General features: G+C 59.1%; 5 protein-coding genes across 5 annotated transcripts; 2 read left to right on the top strand and 3 right to left on the bottom strand.

The window, feature by feature from the left end:
- Window positions 1-25: 25 nt before the first annotated feature.
- Window positions 26-1264, top strand: NDUFA2 (NADH:ubiquinone oxidoreductase subunit A2). The gene is made up of 3 exons (XM_084535930.1): window positions 26-179; window positions 273-379; window positions 1070-1264. Exons 1-3 carry the CDS (start codon window positions 73-75, stop codon window positions 1159-1161), a joined length of 306 nt encoding a protein of 101 aa, XP_084392056.1. The 5' UTR covers window positions 26-72; the 3' UTR covers window positions 1162-1264.
- On the bottom strand, window positions 1187-8302 carry TMCO6 (transmembrane and coiled-coil domains 6). The gene is made up of 12 exons (XM_084535917.1): window positions 8182-8302; window positions 7963-8069; window positions 7663-7772; window positions 7395-7578; window positions 5882-5986; window positions 5243-5328; window positions 4579-4695; window positions 3756-3867; window positions 3492-3666; window positions 2964-3058; window positions 2275-2442; window positions 1187-1774 (listed from the first exon to the last, which is right to left on the bottom strand). The coding sequence occupies exons 1-12, from the start codon at window positions 8267-8269 to the stop codon at window positions 1610-1612; spliced, it is 1512 nt and encodes a 503-aa protein (XP_084392043.1). The 5' UTR covers window positions 8270-8302; the 3' UTR covers window positions 1187-1609.
- A 1457-nt stretch (window positions 8303-9759) lies between these two features.
- Window positions 9760-13701, top strand: CD14 (CD14 molecule). The gene is made up of 2 exons (XM_084535877.1): window positions 9760-10394; window positions 11337-13701. Exon 2 carries the CDS (start codon window positions 11347-11349, stop codon window positions 12763-12765), a length of 1419 nt encoding a protein of 472 aa, XP_084392003.1. The 5' UTR covers window positions 9760-10394; window positions 11337-11346; the 3' UTR covers window positions 12766-13701.
- A 5354-nt stretch (window positions 13702-19055) lies between these two features.
- SLC35A4 (solute carrier family 35 member A4) lies at window positions 19056-20818 on the bottom strand (the record flags this gene model as incomplete). Its single annotated transcript, XM_084535875.1, has 1 exon — window positions 19056-20818. The coding sequence occupies one exon, from the start codon at window positions 20816-20818 to the stop codon at window positions 19850-19852; it is 969 nt and encodes a 322-aa protein (XP_084392001.1). The 3' UTR covers window positions 19056-19849.
- Window positions 20819-20890: 72 nt separating this feature from the next.
- LOC311444607 (SLC35A4 upstream microprotein) lies at window positions 20891-21906 on the bottom strand. The gene is made up of 3 exons (XM_084535876.1): window positions 21795-21906; window positions 21625-21723; window positions 20891-21550 (listed from the first exon to the last, which is right to left on the bottom strand). The coding sequence occupies exons 1-3, from the start codon at window positions 21807-21809 to the stop codon at window positions 21353-21355; spliced, it is 312 nt and encodes a 103-aa protein (XP_084392002.1). The 5' UTR covers window positions 21810-21906; the 3' UTR covers window positions 20891-21352.
- Between the last annotated feature and the right edge of the window lie 922 nt (window positions 21907-22828).

The following is a 22828-nucleotide window of genomic DNA, read 5'->3' as shown; positions in this document are numbered from 1 at the left end:
GGGGGGAGCGCGGCGATTGGCCAGCCCCGCCCCGAGGCTTGGCCCCGCCCCTCGGCTGGCAGAGCGCACAAGATGGCGGCGGCGGCGGCCGTGAGGGGAATCGGGGCCGGGCTGGGCCGCGGGGTGCGGGAGCTGCGGCTCCACCTGTGCCAGAGCTCGGCCGGCAGCCGCGGCGCCAGGTGAGGGCGGGGACGGGGCCTCAAGGGGCTGGGGAGGCACCGCGGGGCTTCGCCGTGCTCAATTCGCCTCGTTTTGTGTTGTCCTGTCTGCAGGGAGTTCATCGAGCAGCACTACGTGGCCCTGAAGCAGGCCAACCCCGGCTTCCCCATCCTGATCCGGGAGTGCTCCGGGGTGCGGCCCCGCCTCTGGGCCCGCTACGGTGAGTGGGTGCCCTCCGGGGGTGCCCTCCGTGTGGGGGTGCTGCGGGGTCACCCCAGGAATGGGTTAAAAAAATGCTCCTGCTCCTTTTATTTGACCCCCCTTCTCACTGAAATGCCAGGGAGGGAGCAGAAAAAGCCCTCTAAAAAGGTTTTTTCTCCTGAAGTCATCCGTGTCAGACAAGGTTACAAATGTCCCTTTGGATACGGAGTTCCTCAGTGTTAGCACAAAGGGCAGTGGGGCCTGCAGGCATTGCTGTGTGCCTTCTCCCTCTGACTCACACAAATGTGCTGCCCCAGCAGCAGGGGTGGTTTTAGGGGTGTTTTTTTTTCAGCACTGTTTTAGTGAGGTGTCGGTGAGGATCTTGATCTGAGGGCCAAACGCCACCAGGTTGGTGGCTGTCAGGTAGCAGAGCGGCCTTTGCTCTGCAGCACCATGAGTTAACAAAAAGAGGTGAGCAAACATAGCAGGGTGCATTGGTTTTGCCAAGGGAATGGCTGAACAATGGGATTGAGGGAGGTGGAAATGACAACTTGGGCACGGGGAGGCAACTGGAGAGTGCTGGGTGCTGAGGGATGGTGATATCAGCTGTGACACTGGCTAAGGCCCTGGGGAAACGCAAAGCAGGGCTTTAGATCACCCAAGAGAACAAGAATGAGGCTCCTGCTCTCACCCTCCCTCTTCTCTGCAGAGTTTGGCAAGGAGAAAAGTGTGTCACTGGATAACCTTTCTGTGGATGAAGTGGCCAAGGCCTTGGAGAACATTGTGAAAGGCAAGGCGTGAAGATGGACACCAAAGGTGCACGTGCTGAACGCTTTACTGATGATCTTTAATGTAAAATGTGTCCTTAACTTATCAATCATATAAATATACATGCTTACCCAGAGCTTTGTGTGTTGGATTTAAAACTGCAGCACCAAAAGGAGGTGCTGAAGGAAACAGCAAATCCAGCAGGGTTTGTGTTCCCCTCCACAGCGACGAGAGCTCTTCTGCACTGCTTGCAGCTCAGCTCAGCTCGGTCCCTGCACCAGGGAGGCTGGGGGCCGCCTGGTGGTGGCTACAAGGTGAAAAGGACACCAGGGAGGGGAGCGGGGAACAGCACTCCCCTGCAGCCAGCACTGCTGCTCGCAGTCTGTGACTGCCTGACCAGCCCCTGGGTGGTGGTGCAGAAACACAGGGCAGCGAGTGAACAGTTTTCCCTCCTGGCCTGAGGAGGAACAGGCTGTGTGATCTAGGAGAAGGCGGACGATGCAGCTGGTGAGGAACTGAAGACAGAGGCTCCCGGTGGCTGTAGGGCCATGTCCAGCAGTGCTTGCACCCGCTCCTGGAGTTCTGGGGTGCTCTGGTGCTGCTTGAGGGTCTGGGGCCCTCCTTGCCCGACAAAGTCAGCAGCAGCCTGTGCGAGGAGAGAGGAGTGAGAAGGGGGTTGGCTGCCTGCTACACGAGGGCTGAGACCCCCAAGTTGTCACTGCAGCTGATCCCTTCTGCCCTGAGCCTCCCTCTCCCCTTGTGCAGCACAGGGATCAGGGCTGAAGGGATTCACCAGAGCCCTGCCAGACATGAGTCCGGAGCAGGAAAACCCAGCCATGTTGGCACCTGGTCTGAGCACAGGGAACTTGAAGAAAGCACAACTGAAGCAAAACAATCCCCTTGTAATAATCAGTGACTGTTAAAAGGTGCAAAAATCCTGCCCAGAACACAGTTATAGTCAACAAAAAGGAACGCCCCTGCCCCAAGACATGAGGGCTTCTAACTCCGTCACGCAAGTGTTCCTCAGCCCACTTCAGGTGCACGTCTGAGTACTGAAGGAGTACAGGCCAAGAGGGGGAGTGAGTTCAAGTAACACCCGCTGTTTTAAGGTCTCACCGGGTTCAGGGGTTTGAACCCCCAGCCTACCTGCGGGCAGTGCAGGAAGAGGAGGTGCAGCAGCTCCAGGCACTGCCCCACCACTTCGGGGTCAGGGAGCGCCAGGGGGCCCAGCAGCAGGGGCAGGGCAGCCCGCTGGTGCAGCTGCTGGCAGTAGGCGGGCCCCTTCTCTGCGACGTTGCACAGCACTGTCAGGACCTGGGCAGAGAAGCTGTGAGTGAGCGAGCCAGGAACGATGGACGATGTTCCTGACAGCCCTTGAAGGGCTGCAGAGAACTCCCCGTTCCCTCCCCAGAGGTCCTGCCCCCACCAAGGGGCATCCCCATCCCCGCTCCATGTCTGCATGCCCTGGAGATCTCAGCAGGATCTCTGCCAAGCAGTCATGATCACACCCCCCTCGACAGAGCATCCCAAGAGCCCTTCGAGAGCCCTTCACAGCCTTCCAAAAGGAGGCAGCACCTCCCCGGGCCCACCCCCGGTGCTGGCAGGCCTGGACCTTAATTAGTGTCTGCCTTGGGTGCCTGGGAGCAGCATCAGGTAGGGGATCCCTTTGACAAAGCAGGTAATGCCTTCAGGGGATGCAGACAGGGATGTTACCACCACACCAGACTCTGCCAAGCTGTTATTACCATCCCAAACCTGAGTACTGCACACACAGGACTCGCGTTCCTCAAAGCCTAGAGCTTTCCCCAGCTCAGGGGCACGAAGCGAGGTCTTACCAACACGCTCGCTGCCTGGGAGCATGGCAGGAGCTGCAGCAGGGCTGGGAGCAAGTCCAGAGAGAGCAGAGCAAAGCAGAAGAAGGGATCATCCGCTGGAATGGGCAGAGAATGAGTGTGTTAATAAAACTGCCTCAGTGCAGGAGGGCCAGACGGTGCACAATAACTGCTCTGGACAGGCACAAGGCACACTCAGCCCACAGCAGACCTCAGCTCAGACACACGGTGTCAGAGGACAGACAGTTCCAACCCACTCCACCTTACTGACCTCAAAACCTATCCTGCAAACTGAATCAATAAAGCAACACACACAAAGGGAAGAACCTGGCTGATTTAGGAGTGTTTCTGCAGTTTCCCCAAAGGCACTGCTGTCTGTTTAGACTGAGACACCACCTGGCAGTCCCTCGTGCTCTGTGCCCCTGCACGGTGCAGCTCCGCTGGGAGGTTCCCCACGCAGTGAGCTCGAAGCCTGCCAGGTCCTGGCAGCAACAGCTCCAGCTCTGCTCACAGCCACGCAGGGACACTCACCCGTGAGGTTGTTCAGCAGCCAGAGGCCCTCGGGTATGATGAAGGGGTGCTTCTGGAGGTAGCACTGCATGACTGTGAACAGGGCCGCAAGCAAGCGCTCGTCCTGGATCTGGGCTTCACACCCTGTCTCCTCTGCAAGCAGATTGCCGAGACACCGCAGCACCGGGCAGGTGAGCTTTGAGAGGGAGAAAGACAACGCCTTTCACCTGGATCACATCCCCAAAGCATCGCAGAGAAAGAATAGCATCCTTGCCCACGTCTTACCAGCTCCAGGCCCTCAGAAAAGCTTTGGGAGATTTCAGAAGCGATGTCGCACAAGAGCGAGCTGAGCGCAGGTACGGCCCCCAGCGCTATCAGCGCCGCGTTGGCTGTGTGGCTGCGGAGGGAAGGGACACCACGGTTGCTCTCTGCACCCAGCCTCCACCAAACAACTGGGCCTGGAAATCCTGAGTGCTATCCTGAAACCATAGCCAGGTTTATTTCACATTCAAATAGCAGCTCGTTTCTGAGCAGATACTTAAGAGAAAGTTTAAAAGCCTGTGGAAAACAGATCCACTGGAATTAGCTACGTAGGGCAGGAAACAACAGCTCTGGTCCTCTCCAGGTACCCACACTGTCCTTTCTCTCTGCTGGGGCTGCTGAAAGAGATGACACCACCAGAACAGCCACACCAGGGCAGGCAGAGATTGTTGGCAGCAGCCAGCCTGGACAAGTGGCACTGAACCAAACCCAGAAGCTCAAAGATTCTGGGAGTTCACCTTGGGAAGTGCAGGACACAAATCCAAATGCGGGAGGTGATCAAGGGGTTTTTAGAGCACCAAGAACAGCCTCAGGTTTGTCACCTGTGATCACCCTGTAAACAAACTCATCAATCCTGCAAATATGCTGTGCTAAAATCTGAGACTGGGAATGCCCAGGAGGGGAAAGAAATTGCTTTCCAAAGGGAAAGGGGCGAGGGGAGGCAATCCAGGACCCAGACCCACAACCACAGGCTCCACACAGGCTTGTGCTCCAGCTGGCAGAGCCTTTATGCTTGTGTGTTTGTCTGCCCCCAGGGAACACAAAATGAGGATAAAAGAGCATTTACCTACAAATGATGTAGTGGAGACACCATGCAAATTCCACAGCAGCTCCTGTCCCAGATTTGAGGCCAGAGCAAACCAGTCGAAGCATGTGCTGGGGGAGAACAGAGTCCAGAACCAAGCTGGGGTCAGAACAACAGAGTTAATGGAGGCACTGACCAGAGCACAGGCAGGACAGACAACCGATGGGGACAGATCATCCCCAGCTGCCAGGCAGCTCCAAATACACCCATGGAAGAGGCTCTTAGGTAAGGGTTACAGACTCAGGCAGCACCACAGCACAATGCAAGGCATGTGCAAGCTGTCCCTGTAAGTGGTAGGACCTGGGGACACTCAGAACACCTTGGCTGGGGGCACGTTTTTGGCACTGAGGGCTGTCAAACTGATCTTTTCCTTAGCAGGAGGAATGCGGCCAGAATTTCCCCGTTGGCCTACCCTGCTCAACGCTGTCCTTTACTGAAATACCAAAGCCATCTGCTCAGATTAGGCTGAAGGAAAAGAGTCAAGCCCTGCACCCTGATCTGCAGAAAAGCCTGCATAGTTCCTGTAGGATTCTGCTCTGAATTATTAGCATCTCTGGGATGGGAAATGCATCATCGTCCCTGGCACGCAAATACCACGCAGGGCCCCAGGGCCCATCCCGACACAGGGTACAAAGCTCGGACTCACGGTATGATCTCTGTGGGAGCTTCCTTGGCTTGGAGGAGCTGTGACAAGACGTAACCCAGACCTTCCAGCACAGCCTCGTGCGGGGACTGCAATCAAACAGAACAAAGCTGATCCCACACAACACAGGCAAGGGGTCCCAGGGCATCACCTGCATGCTAGTGAAAGGGCAATGTGTAACCCTGAGCCACGCCAAAGCTGAGCTGTCCCCCCTGGCCCCATACTCAGGGGTTGCAGTTATAGGGACTCAGAAGCCCAACCACAGCAGCACTGCTGCTCTGCACATTCAGACATGCAGCTGACAGCACTGCTCACTGTGTGGGTCTCCTAAACCTGCTGAACCCAAACCGTGCAGAGGGAAAAAGTCTGCAGCTCACTGTGTTCGAGACTTTACCTGCAAGCCACAGTTATCAGCGTGAGACATGCAGCTTGAAAAGGGCACAAGGTGGTGAACCTCTGAAAAGCAGTGCAAGGAGCCTATGAGAGGCCCTCACTTGCTGCAACAGGACAGTCCTGTACAGAAGGATCTCTACCCAGCTGTAATGGTAACTCAGTCCTGTCAGCCAGTGTCTAAAGGGTATAAGAAAAGGTCCTTTTAGGGGGCAGGGCATGGGAAGAGTGTGACTGAGCTACTCTACCCACCTGGATGCAGGATGCCAGCACTGGAATAATGCCCTGAGGCAGAAGCTGCTTTCTCACAGCTTCACTTTCCACTACCAGGTTGCCCAGCGTGTACAAACACAGCTCCTGAAACACAACCAAGAGACCGGGTCACCCCCTCCACATTCCCCAGCAGGAACCTGGCCTGTCTGGGCACCCAGAGCAGCCAGCAAGCCCCTCAGGTCACCCCTCACCTGAGCAGGGCAGGGGCTATCTCCAGAGGGACAAACACAGGTGGATATTGCTGGACCCTCCCAGCCACCCCTGTTCCCCGCTGGCTTCAATCTACCCTTGTTCTCTTAATCATGTTTGGACTGGCAGAACATCACTTCAATTTTGAAAGTTTTTCCAAGCTTCTAATTGTTGCTGTTATATTTCCCTGAAACCCTTCTAATTCCACGGTATTCTCTTGGAGACTGCCTCTGTACTGCAAATGTGGTCATCCTCTTAGAGCTGCTCTGTTTTATCCCTGAGCTCTGATTCTGTCTTATCTAAGCTCTGCAGCAAATTCCCTAAACTGACCGCTCATCGCGAGTCCTGGCTGAGGACCTCAGCCTTCTGCTCCACCACCTAGGGCTCTGCAGGGACCTCCCTGCATCACTCTATTGCCTGTCCAGCCACAGCATCTGCAGACACCCGACTAGCAAATCACTCGGCCACCCCAAAGCCACCCCAAGTGTTCATTCCTTCACCTGGATCCCACTCTGCAGTCTGGAGCTGCAGGCATTCTGCTCTTCCTCAAACAAGCTGCATTTTTGCTTTACCTACCACACTTGCACCAAGGTACCTCCTGCGCAGGCCCAGCCTGTATCAGGAGCCCAGACCACACATCTGGTGATGGAGTCCAAAAGCCACAGCCTGCAGTTCCTGCTCCCACAAACACAGCCTGGAACTGAAGAGTACAGATGCTCACAGGGCTATGTGGGGAAATTTGTTGCAAATGAGGCATAACTCTGTGATCTGGGCTGTGTCCAGAGCACTGGGGACAGCAGAGTATGAAATGGGGTTATTCCCCTGTGCTTGGTGCTGAGGAGGCTACACCTGGGTGTGCCCAAGTCAGGCGAGGTGATGTCTGCAAAGCTGCCAGGACAGCTGGGTCAGGGCAGAGGGTTACAAAAAAGTCTGGGGGTGCTGGGCTGGATTTGCCTGGCCTAGGGAGGCTTGGCAACATTCACAAGCAGTCTTCTACTACGTGGAGGAAGATGTAAACATGATGGAATCAAACTCCTTTTGGTTTGAGGACAGGGCCCAGCCAAGGGGTGTCTCCACACTTGGGGGTTTTCAAGGCTAGGCCAGCCACAGCTAACCTGGGCTGGCTCTGGGGACAGCGCTGCTCCACAGGGAAGGTTGGATTAGGGAATTCCAGAGGGCCCTTCAAACCAGCGCTTCCACATGAACCACATCAGACTAAAGCTTGGCCAAAACGGGTCTTACTGCCACCCAACCACTACCAGAGGATTACCAGAGCCCTGGCAAACCCAAGCACGGCCATTACCATCAACTCAACGCTGTGTCCCGAGAGGTACGTCAGCAGATAGGGGGTCACTGGCATGCACGCCTCAGCCACAGCAGCATCACTGGAGTGGGAGAGCTCGTGCAGGCAGCGGGCTGCCTCCATCTGCACGTCGGCCAGGCTGCCGGTGAACAGCCCGACGAGCGTCCGGACACTGCCATCCAGCCTGCGGGGACACCAAGGCTGCTGGCACCCGCTGCCTGCTGCCCTCGGGCACACAGCTGCTGGTCCACAGCATGCCTGGGCTGACCTGACAAACTTCTGCTGAGTCTCCTTGTCCTGCAGAGCCCGGCGGAGGCGTCTCAGCAACGTTTTCCTGTCCTCTGAAGCCCTCTGCACGCCTCTGAGCAGCTCGGAGACCTGTCCAAAAATTAAACGAAGTGCTGGCGTTAGGGCTTCATGCTGTTATCCTAGAGGCGAATAAAACCCAGGCAGTGTTACAGCTGCTCACAAAGAGCCTCGGTGGTTCCAGCACCTTGTCCAAAGGACCACCAGCAGGTCTGAAGGCTGGGGGCGACCCCTGGGGCCCCCCTCATCCCCAGGCTCTCACCTCGTCCTCGGGGAGAGGCTGCAGCAGGACCTCGGCTCCGTCCTGCTCGTCCTCCCGCAGCAGCCGCTTGCTGACCAGCTGCTCCTGCCGCCGGGCCTTCCTCAGAGCTGCGGGGGAAGCAGCCCCCCGTCAGCACCAGCCCCGGGGGGGCTCCGTCCCACCCCACCGAGCCGCCCCGTTCCTGCTAACGGGGCGCAGCGGGCAGCAGCCGGCCCCCACCTGCCTCCCGCTCCCGTCGCCGTGCCCGCAGCTCCTCCGTGCCCCCCCCGGGACCGGGAACGGCCCCGCGACGCCGCCGGCCCCACATGGAGAAGGAGGAGGAGGAGGAGGATGAAGAGGAAGAAGAGGAGGAAGAGGAGGAGGAGGAGGACGGGGCGGGGCGTGACCGGAGCCCGGAGGCCCCCCCGTGGCCGCCGCCGGTTGGGGCAGCGATCGCAACGGGCCCGGTGCTGTCGGGGCTGTGGTAGCGTCCCCGTCACTGGAGGTGTTCAAGGCGCCGGGCACCTTGTGGATAATGTCATTTAGGCTCCATTCTCACACAAAACGTTGGGCCTGGTGATCCTTCATGATCCCGTGCAGGCTGGGCTGCGCTCTTAGCAGCCCTTGCAGAGAGCGGGGTGCTGCGGGATGAGTTTTGTCCTCGTTCCTAACGCAGCCACAGGGAGCGTGTGGTGACCGTCACCCATCGCTGGGCTGCAGCTGTTGCAGGGCATCACCTCGTCTCCGTTTCACTTGGAAACGTAGACACGAGCACACACGGGCAGGGGATGCGGCCGAGAAGAATTCCTTACGCCTTGCAGGGAGAGAAACTGGGCAGTCTCCAGCCTCAGGCAAGGTTTCCATCTCCATAGGGCCAGGATTCGTTTTTACTGAAGCCAAAAATAGCCCAGAGACTAAGCAGCCATGTCAGGTTGTTGGTCTCAGCATCCTGGGATCTTCCATGGTGGTAATTAAAGCCAGAAAGTCATCACCCGAAGGAAATCTCCAAAACCAAATCTCACTGAAACCAAAGTGTGGCTGGCCACTAAGGAGACAAAGCTCCTATTATTATTATTATTATTATTATTATTATTATTATTATTATTATTATTATTATTATTATTATTCTCTGGCAGATCTTTGGGGGTATTTGCAGCAGGTAGCAAGAAGAAACAATTAAAAAGGCACCAGGTCCTGATGGTTAGAGCCATGTCACCAGAGCAAGAAGTGAGGAGGTCTCAGGACATCTGCTTTTTTCCATGATTTCCGTGATTTCCGTGATTTTTCCATGCTGTATGGGGCAGCAGCTCCATGTAACTCAAGAACAGGGAAGAGGAATCATGGAGTAGCTCAAGGGAAGGAAGTGAAAGCAGTACAGAGCCTGCCTGAGGCACTAAGAGTGAACCACAGGGAGATAAACAACCAAAAGGAGATCTTCCCTTTGCCCATCCCAGCAAGACAGTGCCAGGACACGTGGGGCAGGCATCCTGCAACCCAGCTGCTCTTGTGCTGACTGCGCCTTTCTGCAGTCCTACATTAACCACACACTGGGAACTGCGTCTTCTAGCTGTGCAGCTTCATCTTTTTCTTTGAAATCCATTCTGAAACCCAGCATAGGCAGAAATGGTAGAAAAAGTCCTTGACAGATCAATCTTTCTGAATGCCTAGTGGCCTGCGGTTGCCGGTGAGGAGCATTGACATTTTGGAGTAGGTGATCACAGGGCATTTCCTCAGCCAAGCCAAGAGGCTGACCTCAGGTAGTGCTGTCACAGCGCTGCCATGTGTGGTGGGAGCAGGGACACTGGGTCAGTAGCTGTCCCCATCCTACACAGGACACGGGGACAGGGCATGGTCTGGACACGGGGCATCGCAGCCCCTTCCCTTTCTGCATCACATCCTGCTGGGTGCTCGCCACGCAGTGGGCTCCAGGGCATGGCAAGCCCAGAGCACCTGGAGGCAGAGGTGTGTTGGGACTTGTCCTGAGAGCACATTTTAGGGCAGCTTACTGCCACGCCGTTCCCTGTCCTTCCCAGGATGGTTAACGAACTCCTTTCCAGCTGCAGCTCAGGGCAGCCTTCGTGAAACAAAGCAGAAGTAACTTGGGCGGCTGCTGCTTCCCGTGGCACCACTGGCCCCATCCTGCTCAGGAAGCTGCTCGGAAGGAGCCTTGCAGAGCTCAGGATCCTGCTGCTGGTATCTACCTGCCCCGAGCACAGTGATCAGGGCGGGAGGCGCTCGCTAAGCCCAACTTCAGCAGGACAGGGCTGCGAATGTGCAAACAGCAACTGGGAGGCACCTGCGGTCACCGCGGCCTCACGGGGCTGGAGGCAGGGGAGGATCGGGCGCAGGAGAGCTGAGCACTTGCAGAGCTTTTGGCACCTACGGCTGGGACTTGGCAGCAGCTAGAGGAAGCAGCCACTGGTCGAGGAAGCGTTTCAGCCTGGAGCTGGCTGGTGAGTCTCAGCGCATCCCACCCCTGCCGAACGCTTTCTCCCCCCCTCATGACGGGGGCTTGGTGCAGGGTCCCCCCGGGGAGGGTGGTGCACGGAAGCACCGAGCAGGTGAGAGCTCTGTCCTTGGAGCTTTCTGAGGCTTGGCCAGGAAAAGCTGTGGCTGATCTGGGCTGGTGCCAGCAACAGCCCTGCTCCAGGCAGGAGGCTGGGCTAGAGACCCCCCAAGGCTCCTTCCCATCACCCTTCTTTGGCAGAGCTGAGTCAGTGTATAACTTGGGAGCCTTTAATCTTATGATTTCTGCACTTATACTTGATGCTGACAGGGGTGTACGGAGACTCTCAGAGACTATTTTCTACTCTCCCCTTTGAGGCTGGTAATGAATCAAATCCCTGGGTGAGAGAAAGGAAAATATGAAGCTCTCTGTTGCAATTTCCTGCCCCAGATTGCACAGAGAAACAAACAGAGCTGTGGCTGTCCCATCCTGTGCTCAAAACAGTCGATCTGTCTCTGCTGTACATAACTCAGCCTTTCTAGTTGCTCCAGATCTGTGAAGTTTCCTGGTTGCTCACAGAGAGGAGTCTCTGCAGCAGTGCCACCCTGTCTCTGCATCTCAGCCCTGGTATCGCTGAAATTCTGCTTCTGGGGTCGGGTCGGACCAGTGCCAAAGTGGAGCGAGTGGCACAGGTGGAGCTCCTGGGTGTTGCACTGATGATAACAAAGGGCTGGGAGCTTTGCCCTGAGTCACCTCTGAGTAGCCACAGGGGTGCTGGTGGAGCATGCTGGACCTGCCAGCAGCTGGAAGGGGCGATGAGTGCAGCTCGGTGGCCGTATGAAGGATGTTTCTGCAGCGCTGATCCTGGCCAAGTCAGCCCTTTGTTCTGTTGGTCTGAATGGTCCCCTCAGCTGCCCCTGCCTTACTCCGCTGCTCTCCTCATTTCTAGGCTGTTTGCCATGAGGGTGGCTGTTCTCCTCCTCCTGGGGCTGGCGCTGTTGGAGGCAGAGGGCAGGTGTTTCTTCAATCGCACCCAGGAGTACTGTGTGTGCTACAGGCTGTCCCAGGACAACGCAGGGAGCATCATCCAGTGCCTCGCGGCCTCTGTTGTGGAGTTCCAGGGAGGAGAGCTGGAGAGATATGTTGACTTCCCCATCAGAGACCTGGATCCCTCCACCATTGACATGCTCGGCACGCTTGAAATCAGGAAAATCATTTTTGGCGACCTCCTGGTGCCTGAGGTCCTCCTTGCCCGTGTCTTAAGGTTCTTCTCCTACACCCGGGTGCAGGAGATGGCGTTTGAGAGCTGCAGTTTCCTGGGGAGGAGCAGCTGGGGTGAGATGGCTGGCCAGAACTTGCCCATATTGTCCCTGCATTTCCACAACGTGACATCTGCCCCGCTGACGGGCCGCGAGCAGGACTTCTCTGAGCTGGGCAGCTGGCTGGGGACCCTGCAGGAGCTGTCTGTCACCAGCTCCCACGTCACCAGCCTGCCCTGTGGCATCGGAAGGGTGTTCAGGGCTCTGCGCTCCCTGGACATGGCACAAAACAGCCTTGGGGATGGGAACTTGATGCCTGCCTTCTGCGAGGGGGCCTTCCCGCAGCTCCAGGTCCTGAGTCTGCAAGAAAACAACCTGACGTCCTACCACGGTGTGTGCAGAAGCGTGCAGCTGCTGCACGAGCTCCAGCACTTAGATCTCAGCCAGAACAAGCTCGTGGCCAGCCCGTCCTCCTCTTGCCAGTGGCCAGCATCCCTCCGAATTTTTAACTTGTCCAACACTGGCTTGGATGAACTCCTCATGCCTCTGCCTCCTGGTCTAGAAGTGTTGGACTTGAGCTCCAACCGCCTCCGTGCTGTAGACATCTCCCTCCACTCCCTGAAGACTCTCCTCCTGAGCCGAAACCTGCTGCTGGCCGCCCCCCCCATCAGGAATTACCCCGTGCTGCGCTCCCTCCACCTCAACGACAACTTGATTGCGGAGTGGCCGTGGGACGAGGTGAAGCTCCTGGGGAACCTGCAGGAGGTGTCCGCGGCTGGGAACCCCTACAACTGCACCTGCGCCGGGGCTGGGGCCCTACAGGCGCTGGCAGCCACGGGGTGCCTCAGGCAGGGCTGGCCCCAGCACTACGCGTGCCACTCGCCCCCTCATTACCAGGGCACGCTGGTGAGGGATGTGCCTGCCTCGGTGCTGCAGTGCAACAGAGCTGCGGTGCTTGCTCCTGTCTGCACGGCCCTCGGGCTGCTCTGCGTGGCCGGGGCTGGCTGGCTGGCCATGGCACGGAGGAGACGTGCGGCCGGCCCCAGCGCTGCTCAACCCCAAGGGCTGCACGGCCAGGAGCTCGGGGAGAAGGCTCGCAGGAGCCCGATGTGCTCGTGAGGGGCTCTCCTGCTCGCCTCCCCATCCAGGCTCCCCGTGGAACGGGACTGTCCTCAGTGTTGTCCCACCGTGACGGTGGTTTTCCCCATCTGAGTCTTGGAAACCCTCGAGGATGGGGAGACCCCCCCCTCACTTGCTGTGCTCTGTCCCTGGAAAGATTTTCCTTACATCCCACCTCAACCTCCCCAGTCCCAGATTGCACCCACTGCCCCTCTGGAATTGTCAGCCCTGATCAAGAGGAGTTTGGGTCTGTCGTGTTTGCACCTCTGCAGGCTGCTCACAGACCCCCCAAGCCCCATCCCAGCCTGATGATGCCCCCCTGCACCTCCAGCTCTCTCGTAGCCTGGTGCCCCCCAGCCTGTCCTCTGCCTCTCCTGTTCTGGGGGTTACAGCTGTAAGGATGCCTGGATGTCTGCTTTACTGCTATTCAGCACCAGAGGAAAAAAAAGCCCAAGGGACAGGGAAAAAACAAGCAAACAAACAAACAAACAAACAAAAAACAACACCAAATTAAACATCTCTACATGCAAACCCTAATGAGCAGGAGATGACAAAGACAGCAACAAAGACCTCTCAAAGTGCTCTTAGGGCACTGCTGGATGAACTCCTCAAGCGTGGCCTCAAAGAGGTTCAGCCAGAACCTTTGTAACCAATAAGGAAATTGGTTTATTCTGGGTTATCAGAAAACACCTCACAGGAAAGAGCAAACTGGCTATGGGATGCCGAGGGAAACTGGGGGACTGCAGAAAAAATAAAATAAAATAAAATAAAATAAAAAAAATAAAAGAGTGCACGGGAGGGGGTCGTGGTGGGCAGCTGTGGAAAGAACGAGTGTGGGGGAATGGGGAGGATGGGGAAGGAAGGGACTGGCTGTGGGTAAGCAGTGCTTGTCCCCCAGATCTGTCCTGCCTTCTCATTAAAATCTGTTCCTGGGTATTTCTGGTGTCGCTTTCACTGTGTTGTGTGTATGATCTGCCAGCAAACGCAGACTGGGCGAGGCAGTGAGCAGGAAATGAGTGTGGTGATGCTGGAGGCTGGCATGGAGCAGGGCACAGGGTGCTGGGGCAGGTGGCAGGCTCCCCAGCCTCAGCATTTCCTTTTTTGCTTTCTTGGTATGACCGATCTCCAGCAAGAGTGAGCCTGTGATTTGTGGTTGCTTCTTGTGCCTAGATAACCTTCCTAACTGAAGTTCCCTCATCTCCTGCCCCTGGTTTGCAAAGACTGGAGAGCCAGGAGCACGCTGAGGCTGAGTGGGTCCAGTGCTGGCCTCCCACGGCCCCAGTGGGCTCGTGGAGCTGGGAACAATTTCTGGGTAGCTGACCCGCAGGGTGTGTGGGGAACTGGCACCCTGCAGCAGATTGCCAGCCTGGTGCCAAAAACTCACAGTGCTGGGGCACTGCTGCCCCACAGCATGGCTCCGGAGGGCTGGCAGCATCCTGGGGGCACCCCTTGGTGAACAGCCCCACGGCAAACAATCTCCAAGGCTGAAAGAGCTCAGCCCCCAGAACGTGGTGCCTCCAGGCCGGGCTCAGCCCCTGCCTGGCTCTGCCCACACAGCTGTGCCTGATACCCATCAATAATGCACGGGAACGTGATCGCCCTGCATAACCCCATCCCCTGCCCTGGCAGCTCGGTGCTCAGCTAGCCATGGATGCCGGGGAGGTGAGTGGGGCACATCACCGGGGGGCTGGGGGGTGGCCGCCTCTTGTTTTCTGCGTGGTGTGGCCCCAGGGGCACATCCAGGTCCTGGTGGGTGCTCGGGGCAGGACCCTGCTTATTGCCCCTCTGCTGTGTGTCCCCGCAGGCCGAGCAGGAGGTGTGTGTGCGAGCGGCCGTGGGACTCCACCAGGCTGCAGGTAGGGCTGGGGCTGGGACTGCCAGCCGTGCTGGTGGGGAGAGGGCGCCCACAGCACCCCGGTGGCTCTGAGCACCGTGGTCACAGTGGGAGGGCTTGGGGACAACATGAAGCCCAGGCCCTGGCCCTCAGCTGTTGGAGGTTTGGGGAGGGGGGGGGCAGGCAGGGTGACCACACTCCACACTTCATTTCAGGGCCAGGAGGGAGCTGGGGGGCTGGCAGCAGAGACCCCCGGCAGCTACTTCTTGCAGAGAAGGAGATCCAGGTGAGAGTGACAGGGACAGGGGCATCAAGGGGCGAGGGACCCTGGTGGCTCAGATGGGAGCAGGGAGCCTCATCCCAGCCACTTGCCCAGCAGACGCCTGCCCAGGCATCATCCAGGGGGAAGGATGAAGGCGGGCTCCTGGGGATCACCAGGAGAAGAGACGGGGGGCTCCCCCCACCCTCTGTGCCGCCCTCACCATCTCCAGCCCCGTGTGCTCAGTGCTTCCTTTACCCCGCACTGGTCATACTGGGATGGCAGGGAGGCTGAACGTTATCGCCCTCACTCCATGCTAGGAGAGCTGCTTGACCGTCGATGGCATCTTTCACTTGGATGCAGGACAGGTACCGTGTGCCCCATGTCCTTCTGCATGCCCGTCCCCAGCCAGGGGAACCAGGGGCACACCTGCAGCCCACCGGGAGGTGCTGAGCACCTCAGGCGTGCTTGGTCCCTGCGTCTTTTCCTACACGTGGCTCTGCTGGTGTTTCTCACCCCCTCCCTGTTTCCTCCTGGGTGTTGGGAGGTGGCTGCCGTGCTGTGATACGTTACCTGTGCCGTGCCCTCCGTGCTGTGCTGTGCTATCTCATCTGTGATCCGTGCTATCTGGTCTGATGCCCCCCGTACTGGGCCATCCACGCTGTCCCAGTTTGCCACGCCACCCATGCTCTGCTGTCCACATCTCTCCTGCCAGGAGAAGGTCTTGGAGCTGGCAAGACCCCAGCTGGCCCTGGTGCCCCTTGGCTACAGCGTGTCCCTGCTGCTCTGGGACCCCCATGGTCCCAGGACCCAGCTGCCGCTCCAAGGCATCGTCTGGCAGGTGAGGGTACGGGGCTGGTTGTGGAGAGGTGACAGAATGTCCAGTGGGCGACTGGGCGACTGGGCTCCAGGATCCGCCAACTGACCCCAATCCCGCTGGTACGTGTGAGAACCAGCCACGGGTGCCAAGAGCCAACGGGTCCCAGCTTGACCAGCTTGTTCCCAGGTGATCGAAGCCGTTTTCCAAGAGCTGGAGGCCTCGGGGAGTGACACACAGGGCCTGCAAACAGTCAGCCTGGTCCAGGTACGGTGGAAGCAGGGCTGGGCAGGACGGGGTGCTCTGAGCTGGGGGCCCTGTACCTCTGCCACTGGCCGGACCCCGTATTGCTGCAGTCCCGGTGCCCAGTGCTGCATATAGGACCAGAGAGCTTTGTACCTCAGGCTTTTCCCAGGCGTGGGAAGCCTCGGTGTGAGCCCTACACAGGTCTTGGGGGGGTTCCCAAGGCTTTGGCCTTCCAGCCCCTTGTCCCGTGCATGGACACGGGGCCCTGGTGGGTGCCAGCAGCCCCCTTTTTCTGCCCCATGTCTAACACAGCCCTGTTCCAGGTCAGTGCCGAGGGCAAAGCCTGGGACCTGCTCCGTCCTGACGGCCGAGCCCTGCAGGCGATGGATATCACACCCCTGGGCCTGTAGGTACCTGGTGCCCCGCGGTGCCAGCTGGGGGCTGGTACCCCAACACCCAGCGTGGGGCTGCCCAGCGCCGTCCCCCGAGGGACCTGGGCACGCAGAGGCCGGAGGCTCCCTCCTTGTTTGCTCACATCTCTGCTTCCAGGATGGTGGAGGAGGCAATGGAGGTCGCTGTGCCCGATGCCCAAGCTGCCATCAGCGCCTACACATGGGGGCTGGGGGCTGCCCCGGCACCAGTCCCACAGTCCCCAGCAGACGGGCACTCGGCTGCACCGGGGTGAGGGCCCGGCCGATGCAGGGCCTGAGGCAGGGGCTGGTCCAGGCACCGCTCACCACGGCTTCTCCCCAGGGCCTGCAGCCTCTTCACCCTCACCGTGGAGCGGCAGCTGGAGGGCGGCAGGCACCAGCGCTCAGCTCTCCGCATCCTGGCCTTCCCAGGACCCCGTCCCGAGCCGTACGTACGGAGCCGGGGCTCTGCCTGGTCCTGCTACTGCATGCCCAGCTCCATGCCCCATCCCTATCCCATGTGGGGGTCTCTCGGCAGGGCTCCCCATAACACGATCCTGACACCGGGCACCCCCGGGGCTCTGCCATGGGTGGTGGAGCAGCTGCTGGAGGGGAACAGCCTCACCTTCCTGCTGCTGGGTGTGACGCTGCCAGGTAGCACCGGGACTGCACCGCGGTGTCCTCCTCCTCCTCCTCCTCCTCTGCCAGCCACCAGCTCAGCCCCGCCAGCCCGGGGACATCCCCATGCCCATGAACACGTCCCCAGTCTGGGCACCCAGGACTTGCCGCTCCCGCAGACACCCCCGGGGAGGAGATCCTGGCAGCCCTGGCGCTGGCCGAGCGGGTGAAGGGGGCGGCCAAGGCGGTGTCACCCACCCTCTGGGACCCCCAGCGAGAGGTGGCGGCGCGGCGGGAGGAGATCCGAGGGCTGCGGACGGAGCTGCTGGCTGCAGATGGTGGCCCCGAGCAGGAGAGAGCTGTGGCCCAGCTGCAGAGAGCCCTGCGTGAGCTGCAGGTGGGGGAGCCCCCCTGGATACCCTACGGCCTGGCCAGGACCAGGATTGTGCTGATCCTCTGGTGTCCCAGGGCTTCATCTAGCACTGAGGGAAACCTGATGGGGGGAAAGATGGTTTGGGTGGGGTGTGTCCTGGAAGTCTCCAGCACCCCCAGCTCCTTTTTTCCAGGTACTGAAAAGCCAAAGGTGGGAGAAGAAGCAGGCAGCAACCAAGGTGTTTGGGACAAACCAGGCGCATCAGCCCAGTGCCAAGGTGGGTGCAGCTCAGGCCATGACCACCTCCCCCTGGGACAACCAGGGCACAGGAGAAGTTTTGAGGTCTGCTGGTGTCCCCAGAACATCTCCTCTTGCTTCCACAGGACCTGATCTCTGCAGGGACCGCAGCACCAGCCCAACAGCCTGGGACCCAGACGTCCCCAGACGGTGCCAGCCTGGAGGCAGCAGGAGGTCGGGAGCAGGGGATGGGCACGTGCCCCATGCCTGGGGGGCTGCCGTGGCAGGGGGCACTGCTCACGTTACCTTGTTCTCCCCAAAAAGCACCAGGGGCCAGCGAGAGCTGCCAGGGAGGGCCCAGCCGAGCCCCAGGGAGCGCTGGACAAGGCCTGCTGGAGGAGCAGCAGGAACCGACCGGGGGCCACGTGGTGAGCGAGACCCCGCCAGCTGCCCCCACATTCGGCACCTCACAGCGTGCCCCACGGCCCTGCTTTTGCCAGGCAGGGAGCCGCTGCTGGCCGTGCCCATCCCTGGAGGTTGGATACTCCACGGCCAAGGCCCAGAGGCAGCGGCTGCAGGCTCAGCACCAGCTGCTCCTCCAGCGGGAGCTCGGGGATGGGGCAGCACCGGGCCAGGAGGTGAGCACAGGAGAGCCCCAGGCAGAATGAGGTGTAAGAGGTGGACTCAGAGGGCTCCAGGCTCTCCCAGAGATCCATCCCTGTGTTTGCAGTGGGACGCAGCTCGCTGGCAGCAGGAGGTGGCCATGCTGCGCCTGAGCCTGGAGGCAGCGCGAAGGGAGCGCGAGGCGGCCGAGCAGGACCTGGAGGCCCTGCTGCAGAGCCACCGGCAGGAGATGCAGGCCTGGAGACAGCATCTGCAGCAGGTGGGCAGGGAGGGCTGGGCACCAAGCCCAGGCTGCTGGCACCACCCCGCTTGCAGGGGCCAGGAGGGTGCCATAGGGCTCTGGGTGTCCCCGCAGGTGCTTCAGGAGCAGCGGCGCCAGGCGGAGGAGCGGGCGGAGGCACTGGAGCACCGGCACCGGGCGCTGCTGCAGGAGGTGCTGCGGGATGTCGTGGAGCTTTCTGCACACAACCAGCGGCTGCGGGAAGCCAAAAGTCACGGCTCAGCTGATGCCACCACGCAGGCACCCTGAGACAGCGCCCCTGAACTGGGGGCACAGCCACTGTGACAGCAAGGACAGCATGGCCACACCTCAATCCCTGCTGCCAGGGGACACAGTGACAACCGCCACCTAGGACAAAGCCTTTGGTCCAGTCTGTGCTGGCTTCTCGACAGCACAGGCAGGGCCCCAGGCACCAGGCAGACACGGACACAAGGCTGAAGCACGCACTGTGGGAGGGCTCATGGCTGCAGGCGTGCAGCCACACACAATAAAGCTGGTGCCCCCTCACCACGGAGTGTCCAGAACAGATGTGTCCCCAAATGGGGCAGAGCAAGGCTCTGTGAAGTGACAGAGGGGAGGACAAACACGCACACACTGTTGAAACACAGCTTTAATAACCGTGCCGGAGCCAGCAGTGACTTCTGCCCACCAGGAATTCACTAGCCACAGCATTTGTACAAATTCAGGTGCTGTCTCCCCATTGAAAAGCAGGCAAAACAGTTCCCTCATACTGTCCAGAGAGGTGGGTAGTAACGCTGTGCCCAGGACTGGCAAATGAAGCCCAGTGCCCACCAGATCTTCAGCTAGGGGCTGGGTCAAGGGTTAGGCTGGAAAACTGCAGAGAAGGTGGGAGCAATGCCCCCAGCCACAGTGCGGGGGCTCTCCAGGCAGCAGCGCGCTGCTCCACGCAGAAGGCTGGTGCCTCTGGCAGGGATCATGCAGCAGGGCTGGCCGCATGCACGTGAGAAGCACACCAGAGCTAACCCTGCAACAGCATTTACTGGCACAGGGGATGGGCGTGTGCTTCGGTGTGCAGAAGATGGAGGAAGCAGCTTGACTGTGATGTCCTGCACGCCAAGGGGCTCAGGATTTGCTCTAGAGCCTGGGCCCACCAGAGCAAGCGGGAGCCTCATGGCATGAAGCCCTGGCCAGGCTGGAGCAGAGCACAGGCAGGGCACTATCCCTGCTTCCTGGACATGTAGACACTGAGCAGTGCCCTCACACGCATTTGCTTTAGGCCAACAGTAACACATTCAGGCACCTCTCGCCCATGAGAAGGTGAAGAGGCACCACCATGCTTCTAACGCCAGCCCCAGCACAAGCAATGAACACCCCTGAGTAACAAATAAAAGCTGCCCTGGCGCATGCAGGGCAGGAAGGCAACAGCTATGTGACCCCATAGTACAAGTGAACAGCAAGGCCGATGCACAAGACAGCAACGAAGAAGAGGAGGGTGAGCTGCAGGTTGAAGAGCATGACAGACAGTACGGCATTGACCAGGATAGAGCAGGAGATCACAAAGAGCCTGGTGATGTTACTGCTGTGCTTCATGACCACAGACATGATCAAGCCGTTCAAGGCCTGGCTGACCACAATCACCAACACCCAGCAGGAAAAGCCCTCCAAGAAACCTCTCTCTGTGCTGCTCCAGAAATGGCCGATCAAGTTGAGCAGGACCCCAAAGAAGTAAAGGAAGAGGTTCTGAAGGCTGAGAGGCAGAGCCTGGGTTTTCAGGATAGCTTCTGTGTAGACAGCTGACAAACCTGATATCAGGCAGTACACCGAAATCAGCAACAAGCCCACGAGCGTGATGTGCAGCTGCATCCTGGAGGGGCTGCTAGAGTCCTCTGGGTCCTGCAAGCCTCCAAGGCTGTAGCTCACCCCAGCAGCCATCAGGAGGAAGAGTGCCAGCCACTTGCGCATGCAGAGTCTTTGACGCAGGAAGAGGCTGTAGAGGAGCGCAGTGCTGACAATCTTTAAGTTACTCAGGACCTGGTAGGTGCTGGGATCCATGAAGAGCTGCATGTGAACCACCAGATTGTTGTTTGCAGCATAGAGCAGGGCAGAAAGGGCAAAGGGAACGACGTGGTGCCAGGACACAGCAACTCCCAGCAGCTGCCGGTCCCAGGTCAGCAGGAAGAAGAGGGAGAGCACCAGCTTTGTCAGCTCGACGAGAACCACGACGGATGAAGAGCTGAATGGGATTGTGCCATCCACCTTGCACAGGGTCAGGAGGGGAGCGTGGGAGCCGTACACAGCCACAGACAAGAGCAGCATCAGTCCCCACAGCCCCCGCTGTGGCACCCTGGGTGCAGGGCTAAGCAGAGCGCCAGTGGCTTTACCAAACGTACCCATTTCCAGGTAGCAGCCAGCAAGGATGAGCTGCTACCAGCGGGGAGAGGCCAGATAGACTCACACCCCAGCACATTCAAGAAGAAAGCGAATACCATGAATTTAATGAGCCTGATTAAAACAGGATATTACCTGTTACATTACTGATACAGAGGAAGGGAATGGCTTTGTTTCTCATTAAGGGGAGAAGTCTCCCCAGGAAACCGCACAAAGCACACTCCTAGGGCAGGGCGCCCGCTCAATGGAAGGGCACGGGGGCAGTGACAGCGGTTTGGGGGCTGCAGGGAGAGGGGCCAAGGGAGCGGGCAGCCGGCACCCAGCTGGCTGCCGACACGTCCAAGCTGCTGGGGGTGACGGCACGGTTGCCCCTCACCGTCACCGGTTACCAACACCCCATAACCAAACCGGGGGGCATCTCACAATGATCGGTGGGTGCGAAGCCCTCGTCCAAAGGGGCAGGAGCAAAACGTGGGGATGCAGGAGCCTCCTGCCCCAGCAGTGCCACTGACACAGCCGCTGCCGGCCGGGTTCCCCTGGCTAGTCCCCACCTTTCCTCAGGGAGCTCAGGTAGTCCCGGACCGTCTTCTCCACGTTGGGCACGGCGTAGTTCTGCGCTGCGTAGACGCCCGTGCAGGTCCCCACCACAAAACCCAGGACCGCCGAGAAGCGGAGTTTCGCTACGAGGTAGCCGGCCAGGAAGCCCTTGAGGAAAGGAGAAGCCAGCAGGGAGCCATTCTGCGGGGACAGAGAGGAGTGAGGCTGCGGGACGGGACGGGGCGGCAGAGCCGGCCGGCCCCAGCCCTCCTTACCTGCCCCACACCGGCGTGCACCTCGTCCTCCACCCGCCGCTGCAGGCTCTCCAGCTGCCCCTTCAGGAAGGCGAGGTCCTTCAGCTTGGGCAGCGGGTCCTAGGGAAACACACAAGCTGCAGCTCCATGCCCGCGGCGCCGTGCCGGGCCTGCCCGGCCTCCCCACTCACCTTATCGTCCGCCATGCTGCCGCAGGCGCCGCCCCGCCTGAGGGCGGTGGGAGAGCCCGGCCCCGACCGCCGCCATTTTGAGGCGGGGCGGTGCGGAGCCGGCCGGGCGCCATCTTGAGGCGGGGCGGCCCCGCTGTGCTGTGATGGCGGCGGGAAGGGAAGGGAAGGGAAGGGAAGGGAAGGGAAGGGAAGGGAAGGGAAGGGAAGGGAAGGGAAGGGAAGGGAAGGGAAGGGAAGGGAAGGGAAGGGAAGCACTGGGCTGTGAGAGTGGCTTGGCAGACCCCAGCACCAGAGTCCTGAACAACACTGATGAGGAAACAAGAATGACTCCCCAAAATTAAAGCCTTGAACTTCCTAACTGCCTAGCTGCCATGGCTCTGGAGCAGTCACGGTGGTTCCCCTGCGGGGCTCTGCTCCCACCACAGCAGGTTGCTCAGGGTGAAGCAATTAGACAAAACCCCCCAGCTCCCGTCTCAGGTCTCAGCACATTTCCTTGCCCGCTTTGCAGCTGCTGAAGCAAGGTTACTTGTGTTGCTTTGCCTTCTCAGCAGCTGAGTAGATGTGTTTTGCTGGCAGAAACCAGTAACCCTGGAAGCCCTGTGTCAAGGCAGAGCAGGGTCCCAGCAACACAGCACGTGCAGCCCAAGCACACTGCTGCTAATACTGTCTCCTTCCAAAGCAAGATGGCCCCAAGAAAACATCTCTGCTTGGTGCCCCAGGGCCACGGAGATATGCTCTGGCTTTGGTCTGATGTATTTACTGTAGCACATTCAGGAGTAAAAATGGCCTCAGTTCCTCCTTTGCCCTGGAGCAAGCACACGGACAGGGTGTGTATCTTCCTCTCACCTGCTGTGGGATGGAAAAAGCACCTCTTGCTCCGCCTGGCTGCCTTTCCAGCTCTCATGTTTTGTTTTCCTGAAGAGGGGGGTGAATCATCAGCTGCTACCATCCTGTGAGAAGACTTCAGGAATGGGGAAGCTCTTTAACAGCAAAGGAGAGACTGCATCCAAGTGACCTAGTTGACAGCTGCATCT

This window comes from Aythya ferina (assembly GCF_964211825.1).
Source record: "Aythya ferina genome assembly, chromosome: 14".
In the NCBI taxonomy this organism is placed as follows: domain Eukaryota; kingdom Metazoa; phylum Chordata; class Aves; order Anseriformes; family Anatidae; genus Aythya; species Aythya ferina.
Note: the sequence above shows the minus strand (reverse complement) of the source record. Positions and strands in the feature narration are given on the sequence as shown.

What these genes read in the sequence shown, in the direction of transcription:
- NDUFA2 (XM_084535930.1), top strand. Translation starts at nt 73, where the DNA reads ATGGCGGCGGCGGCGGCCGTGAGGGGAATCGGGGCCGGGCTGGGCCGC. An exon ending in GCCGGCAGCCGCGGCGCCAG is followed by an intron (nt 180 to 272) that starts GTGAGGGCGGGG and finishes TCCTGTCTGCAG; the next exon opens with GGAGTTCATCGAGCAGCACT. An exon ending in CCGCCTCTGGGCCCGCTACG is followed by an intron (nt 380 to 1,069) that starts GTGAGTGGGTGC and finishes TCTTCTCTGCAG; the next exon opens with AGTTTGGCAAGGAGAAAAGT.
- TMCO6 (XM_084535917.1), bottom strand. Translation starts at nt 8,269, where the DNA reads ATGTGGGGCCGGCGGCGTCGCGGGGCCGTTCCCGGTCCCGGGGGGGGC. An exon ending in TTTCTGAGGGCCTGGAGCTG is followed by an intron (nt 3,667 to 3,755) that starts GTAAGACGTGGG and finishes TCCCTCTCAAAG; the next exon opens with CTCACCTGCCCGGTGCTGCG. An exon ending in CCCAGGCAGCGAGCGTGTTG is followed by an intron (nt 2,443 to 2,963) that starts GTAAGACCTCGC and finishes TTCTCTGCCCAG; the next exon opens with GTCCTGACAGTGCTGTGCAA.
- CD14 (XM_084535877.1), top strand. Translation starts at nt 11,347, where the DNA reads ATGAGGGTGGCTGTTCTCCTCCTCCTGGGGCTGGCGCTGTTGGAGGCA.
- LOC311444607 (XM_084535876.1), bottom strand. An exon ending in TGCACGCCGGTGTGGGGCAG is followed by an intron (nt 21,551 to 21,624) that starts GTAAGGAGGGCT and finishes CTGTCCCCGCAG; the next exon opens with AATGGCTCCCTGCTGGCTTC.